Raw genomic sequence first — 7,949 nt, forward strand, 5'->3', positions numbered from 1 at the left:
TTTCCCCATATCAGTTCTAGACTTAGGAACAGACAAGGACGGCAGCGACTGAACGAAGACTGTATTGAGTGACTGATCTGGTCAGGAAGGAACAGAGACGCTGCCTTATCAATGCTTTCTATTTACACACAAGTGTACCCGTGTGTTTGCACCGTGGAGAGAGAGGTCCATTGCACCAGGGCATACAAATCACAGTGATGGGTGAGAGAAGTATCTGGTGTTGGTGATACGTCTTAAAAGCACCATGATACACTGTGTCCAGAGTTAAGGTACTTGCTGAGGTCTGCATATAGGCAATATAATCCAGCACCGATAACAAAGTGCTTTGAACAAGATCCTTTCTGACTAACATTGAAAAACAAGTTTTGTTCCCAAAATAAAAACCCAATTTCAACGTCAGTTCTCTGGTGATCAATGTGCTATTTAAAATGCAGCTTTTCTTCTAACCAATTCCCAAGATGCTTATAGGTGACCTTATCAGTTTGCTGACTTTTTAGAGTTAAAATCTGCAAGTGACTCCATGTGTCTACTTTCAAAGAGAAAACCATAAATGTAGCTTTCCTTGCATTAAGCACAAGTTTCAATTCGAACAGCATCAAAAGCCAACTGTAAATCCTGAAAAGCCTTCAAGATGTACTAGAATAAATAATTGTGTCATCAGCATACAGTCTTCGCTGTATCATGTATATGCATTGTAAAAAGGATCAGACCTCAAATTGAGCCCTGGGGAAATGCTTTCATAAGCCTTTGAAACTCAGATGCAATACCCTCTGTGCTACACACTGCATTCTGTCAGAAAGGTGGTTCTGGAACCAATCCAATGCTTCAACACTTAAATCCACCTTTTTTGGGGCAGGGAATGGTCAACAAAGGCCTTTGATAAGTCAATAAAAAGTGAAACACCGTGATGTTTCTTGTCCTGAGCATCTAGAATATCACCTACAACCTTAGTTACTGCAGTAATTGTACTATGCTTGGCTCTAAAACCCGACTGGAATTGAGATCAAATGAGTTATTATACAGAAAGTCTTTCAGTTGTGAGTTCAACCAGGTTTTCCAAAGATGTTTCCAGTACAGACAGTTTACAAACGGGACTATAGTTATCCAACGTTATCCAATGGACCCGCACAACACATTGCCTGAATACATCAATCGACCAAGATGTAAAAGGGTGACGTAAACTGCTTTCCAGACTTTTGTAATCACTCGCCAATGAAAGATTGAATATATGCGTGAGAGGGACAGCAAAGATCTCTGCACCAATTTTGGGAAAATAAGGGTTAAATTGGTCCGGGCCGGCCGCTTTCTTAATATTAATATATTTGAGTATCATTACAATTTCTGAAAGTGTAATCTCGGTCAAATGAAGTAGATAACCTTAGGCCGGATTCCGGAGTTGTCAACCTTCTCAAACTCTCTATATGAACGAAGAAAATAGACATGCAAATATGCTTATCTTTATTTATAATGTACTGTCTACTTGCAATCCATTATAGCGTCGCAGTTACAGCACAGCTTGTGCGGCCTTACGCATGAAGTAATCTCCAATAACGCATTGAATATCTTCAATCGACCATTTCTCGACATCTAATGAGTTTTAGTAATTGGTATCTAGCGTTTTCGAATGTTGCAAATTGACCCACACAACATATTGTCTGAATATATCAATCGACCAAGATGCTTAATTTATATGCGCTTTATTTCACATACATTGCAATGACCCTTTTACATTCAGCCATATATTCAGATACCACAACAGAACCACTGATAACATATTAATAGGATCACATTTATTTAGATTTTGATGTACCAGAAATGTGTGCATTGGCTCTGAATGGCAATGTGTGAGCTTGAATGGACGACAGAAGAAACATCTCAACATTCCAACAAAAGGTATAATATCCACAGGGAATATTGACTTCGGTGTACTCTAAACTTGTGACTCTCTTATCTTAAAATCAACATGTAATCATTGCGCCTAAAGTTTACCAAGTACATGTCCTACCCATCCCAGTGCGTGCCAGGGACGCACCAAATTTCTGTAAATACTGCTTTTCACTCCGTTGGCCTACTCTGCGCAATTGGTGCCCCGTGGGTAATGACAACATTGGGAACTCAAGAACTCTGTAATTTATAGTTCCAAAATGCATGCGTAATTGATTACAGCAAGTCGTTTCATAGAGTAAGTGCGTTATGTCTGGTGGATGCACTGTGAATCTTCCGGTGCCATTCCGGGTAGACCCGGTATTGCGGGAAGATCCGGTCTGTCAATAAAGGATAGTCGACATTGTGTGGTGTCTTGAACATTCAAGGGAATAACTACTTGGTTGTCGTCGTGTGTTACACGTGTGTTGCACGTCCCCGTAAACGTACGTATTGTACAGGCTTTGGAGATGGCTGGTGAGGAAATTCTCCAAAACAAATCCTTCAGCATCTTTCTGAATTCTCGTCGCATGAGACAATACAGAACTGGGTTCAAGCAGCTATTGGCATGCGCGAGGCACACAGTCACCGGGAATACATAGGTGTGGACCAAATAGTAGGATTTATCCCAATTGACAGCGTTAAATTTCACCAATACACCCCAGAATGTGATGGCATGATTTGGCATCCAGCAAAGAAAGAAGGAGAGGACCACGATGGTGACAGATTTGGTCACCCTCGACCTCCTTTTGGGGTGGTTGTTGTTCATGCTCCTCAGACGGATAAACCGTAAGAGCATCAGATAGCAGACGGACACTATCAGCATGGGTATGACGAACGCTATGATGATTTTTTGGAGATGATAGAGCGCGAGCCAGTCATGTCCCTCGGGGAACCTGATGAGGCAGAGCTTCTCCCCAGCCACTACTGTCACGGAGGAGAAAATGGTAGTGGGAGCTGTGGCAATGGTTGCGGAGACCCACAGCACCGCGCACACCAATTTCACCGAACACGACCTCTGTCTCGACCGGTTCTTCAGAGCTGAGGCGACAGACCAGTATCTGGTCACACTCATAGCAGTCAGAAAGAACACGCTCGCGTACATGTTCATAACTGTTACGGAAAGGATGATTTTACACATGGCGTCTCCAAACGGCCAGCTGAAGTCCAGTGCGGTGTCCACTGCCCAGAACGGCAGAGTCAACACAAACTGGAAGTCCGTCACTGCCAAGTTGATAATGAAAAAGTTAATACTCGATTTCTTCCGGCCCTGTTTTAACCTCATTAAGAAAAAGACTAACAAGTTCCCAATTAACCCTACCGCGCACACAATGGAGTAAACAACCGAGATGATTATCCTTAGAATCGGGGTGCCGTCCGCGGTCACGTCAATATCCTCCAGACTGCCGAATTTGTCATCATCCATCAAAGTCCTGTTCAATGCCAAAATCCCGCTGTGGTTGAGTAGCTCGCCCATCCTCACAGATAAGAAGGCAACACCGGTGCTTCTACTAGCATCAGGTCGCTTCTCGATAGCCTATCAAACACAGAATAGTCCTCGCGCTCCATACAACTGAATGCTTATTTTAGCTGTTCATTTTATGTAATTGAAGCTTGTATGATAAAAGTTATCGTGTCTACAGTCCTTTATAACGCCGCAATCAATGTGAAACTTTGCATCTTGACTGGAGTCTTATACAGGTGCGTAGTCGTGCGCGTTCACAGCGCCTGCCCCGGCATCGCGTGGATTGGTCGATTGAGACATGATGGACCTTTCTGTGATGGACCTTTGTGAATAAACTGCTGATAGGTCTCGACAAAAATATGAATTTTCAGATACCAAAATAAAATAAGTTACACTATATGTATAAAAGAATGTGGACACCCCTACAAATTAGTGGATCCAGTTATTTCAGCCATACCCTTTGCTGACAGGTGTATAAAATTGAGCACATAGCCATGCAATCTCTGTAGACAAACATTGGCAGTAGAATGGCCTTACTGAAGAGCTCAGTCAATTTCAATGTGGATGCCACCTTTCCAACAAGTCAGTTCGTCAAATTTGTAAATGTCTAGGAGCATTAACGGCTCAGCTGGGAAGTGGTAGGCCACACAAGCTCACATAACAGCACCGCCGAATGCTGAAGCGCATAGCGTGTAAAAATCGTCTGGCCTCGGTTGCAACACTCAATACCGAGTTCCAAACGGCCTCTGGAAGCAACATCAGCACCAGAACTGGAGCTTCATGAAATGGGTTTCCATGGCAGAGCAGCCACACACAAGCCTAAAATCACCATGCGCAATGCCAAGAGTCAGCTGGAGTGGTGTAAAGCTCGCCGCCATTGGACTCTGGAGCAGTGGAAACATGTTCTCTGGAGTGATGAATCATGCCCTCCATCTGGCAGTCGGACAGACTAATCTGGGTTTGGCAGATGCGAAGAGAATGCTACCTGTCCCAATGCATAGTGCCAACTGTAAAGTTTGGTGGAAGAGGAATAATGGTCTGCGACTGTTTTTCATGGTTCAGGCTAGGCCTCTTAGTTCCAGTGAAGGGAAATCTTAATGCTACAGAAAACAGTGACATTCTAGACAATTCTGTTCTTCCAACTTTGTGGCAACAGTTTGGGGAAGGCCCTTTCCTGTTCCAGCATGACAATTCCCCCATGCACAAAGCGAGGTCCATACAGAAATGGTTTGTTGATCGGTGTGGAAGAACTTGACTGGCCTGCACAGAGCCCTGACCTTAACCACATTGAACACCTTTGGGATGAATTGGAACGCAGACTGTGAGGCAGCTCTAATCGCCCAACATCAGTGCCCAACCTCACTAATGCTCTTGTGGCTGAATGGAAGCAAGTCCCTGCAACAATGTTCCAACATCTAGTGGAAAGCCTTCCCAGAAGAGTGTAGGCTGTTATAGAAGCAAAGGGGATCAACTCCATATCAATGCCCATGATTTTGGAATGAGATGTTTGATGAGCAGGTGTCCACATAGAGTACTTGTTTATATATATATATATATATATATATACTTTTTTTACCCCTTTTTCTCCCGAATTGGTAGTTACAGTTTTGTCTCATCGCTGCAACTCCCGTAACACAACACAACCCAACCAAGCCGCACTGCTTCTTGACACAATGCCCACTTGACCCGGAAGCCAGCCACAGCAATGTGTCGGAGGAAACACCGTACACCTGGCGACCGTGTCAGCGTGCTTGCGCCTGGCCCGCCACAGGAGTCGCGATGGGACAAGGACATCACGGCCGGCCAAACTCTCCCCTGAGGCATCATCGTCCATGGGTCTCCCGGTCGCGGCGGGCTGCTGTTTTTAAATGGAAAAAAAGGTCCCTGACATTTAGCAAAATATAATGAATTATGGGAGATTATTTACTTGACCATTCGCCAATACTTTATGGTTTGAATATGACCAAAATAGTGTGGCAAAACAATGAAATAGTTGTTCCTCCCTTATGCACGAAAGAATATCAAAAACTCCCCCTAGTCTAGCCTACTCATATCGGTTTCCTTATTTTACCAAAGCTTTAACACGGCAGACATTACATTTTAAAGCTATTTTTCCTTCTTCATTCAATGACATTTCCATGTTTATTCTGGACATTTTGTGCCAAACTGACCGTCCTCTTCCGCTAGAGGGGGCAACATGATGGCTCAACCAGCGGTAGATCAGTGAAGGATGCTATAGGGCACATGTCAATCTTGTTCCACGGAGGACCGTGTGTCTGCGGGTTTTTGCTCCTTCTTTGTACTCGATTGATTAATTAAGGTCACTGATTAGTAAGGAACTCCCCTCACCTGGTTGTCTAAGTCTTAATTGAAAGGAAAAACCAAAAGCCAAGCATAGGCCCTAGGTGGAATGAGTTTGACACATCATTGCCATAGGGTGATACACACTATTCTGAGCTCCAAGATGAAAGTATAATTTTCAAAGGAAACATAATGAAATTGATCAGTCGTGTTTATGATTTCCTTGGAGTTTGGGGGTTCTCACAGTGCATAATGCACACAAGTCCCGTTATGCATTGGTGCTCAGCGCAGTAACCATGCGAACAAGATTATACAGTAGGTTCAAGTGTCGCTGTAGGCATATAATATACAAGCAATATTATTTAATATGGTGTTACAATCGTAATATTAGCCTTTATTGCGTGCCGGGAAGCCTATTTGACATCCGGTTAAATGTGTCAATTCGACTTTCCTCAACTATCCAACTTTATTTACAATTGTACACCATACGTATTTTAATTTTAACAGGCAATCAAAATAATTGAATGTAACAGTCTCCCCATCACCTACCATCCCCTGGGCTACTACTGAAAGGCATTCTGTTCTCTCAAGTCCACCCACTAAACTGTATCGAAGAGGGAGGTTCTTAAGCAAAGTTTGGCTTGTTAGGGAAAGTTCCTAACTGTCAGGGCTGTCGAGGGGGCTCATGGAAGAAAGACGGGACAACGTCTTGTCAGCAAACAACACTTACAGTTTACAATTCTTGGAACGCAAAAGACCCGTGTGAAAATCCCCGAGGAAGGATACAACGTCGTACAGAACTTAATTAAGTTTATATCGCCGGCGCCACGCTTTCTATGTCTAAAGTGCATGGTTCTAGCGGGTTACAAGTGTTTCACTACAAAATGGAAAGTGTTTGAAAGTCGGTACAGTGAGGATAAAGCATAATAACATATTGTCTTAATTTACCTTCCAACAAGATGATTTACTTGCACTGCGGACTTGCACAAACTTTCTCTCCGATTTACTTTTTGGTTGCAGCGGGATCTTGGCGATGTTTGACAACAGTAAAACATTTGGATTTGAACAAGAGACGGGTAAGCCAGCCTCTTAAAAATCAATGAATCATTCGTCTGACATATAACGTTACTTTTATTTTAAATAGTTTTATGCAATAGTTCAGCTATGCTGGCATTTTAAAATGTCAGTAACAAGGGGACCTCTGCAGACTATTGGCAACTGCTCAGCTCCACATAGCCTCAACTCACACACACATAGCCTAGCGATGTGACTGATCTCCGCAGCCTCAACTCACACACACATAGCCTAGCGATGTGACTGATCTACGCAGCCTCAACTCACACACACATAGCCTAGCGATGTGACTGATCTCCGCAGCCTCAACTCACACACACATAGCCTAGCGATGTGACTGATCTACGCAGCCTCAACTCACACACACATAGCCTAGCGATGTGACTGATCTACGCAGCCTCAACTCACACACACATAGCCTAGCGATGTGACTGATCTACACAGCCTCAACTCACACACACATAGCCTAGCGATGTGACTGATCTACACAGCCTCAACTCACACACACATAGCCTAGCGATGGGACTGATCTACGCAGCCTCAACTCACACACATAGCCTAGCGATGTGACTGATCTCCGCAGCCTCAACTCACACACACATAGCCTAGCGATGTGACTGATCTACGCAGCCTCAACTCACACACACATAGCCTAGCGATGTGACTGATCTACACAGCCTCAACTCACACACACATAGCCTAGCGATGTGACTGATCTACACAGCCTCAACTCACACACACATAGCCTAGCGATGTGACTGATCTACGCAGCCTCAACTCACACACACATAGCCTAGCGATGTGACTGATCTACGCAGCCTCAACTCACACACAGGCTAGCGATGTGACTGATCTACACAGCCTTTACACAAACAGACTAGTGATGTGACTGATCTACCCCCCCTTTACACAAACAGACTAGTGATGTGACTGATCTACCCCCCCTTTACACAAACAGACTAGCAATGTGACTGATCTCATCGCAACCCTTTACACAAACAGACTAGCGATGTGACTGATCTATGCACCCTTTACACAAACAGACTAGTGATGTGACTGATCTACGCACCCTTTACACAGACTAGTGATGTGACTGATCTCCGCAGCCTTTACACAAACAGACTAGTGATGTGACTGATCTACCCCCCCTTTACACAAACAGACTAGCGATGTGACTGATCTACGC

General features: G+C 44.0%; 1 protein-coding gene across 1 annotated transcript; it reads right to left on the reverse strand.

Moving 5' to 3' along the window:
• Positions 1-1,680: 1,680 nt before the first annotated feature.
• On the reverse strand, positions 1,681-3,647 carry LOC139575603 (relaxin-3 receptor 1-like). Its single transcript, XM_071400740.1, has one exon. The coding sequence runs from the start codon at positions 3,398-3,400 to the stop codon at positions 2,192-2,194; it is 1,209 nt and encodes a 402-aa protein (XP_071256841.1). The 5' UTR covers positions 3,401-3,647; the 3' UTR covers positions 1,681-2,191.
• Positions 3,648-7,949: the final 4,302 nt, after the last annotated feature.

The sequence above is a fragment of the Salvelinus alpinus genome, chromosome 5 (genome assembly GCF_045679555.1).
Source record: "Salvelinus alpinus chromosome 5, SLU_Salpinus.1, whole genome shotgun sequence".
Taxonomy (NCBI): Eukaryota; Metazoa; Chordata; class Actinopteri; order Salmoniformes; family Salmonidae; genus Salvelinus; species Salvelinus alpinus.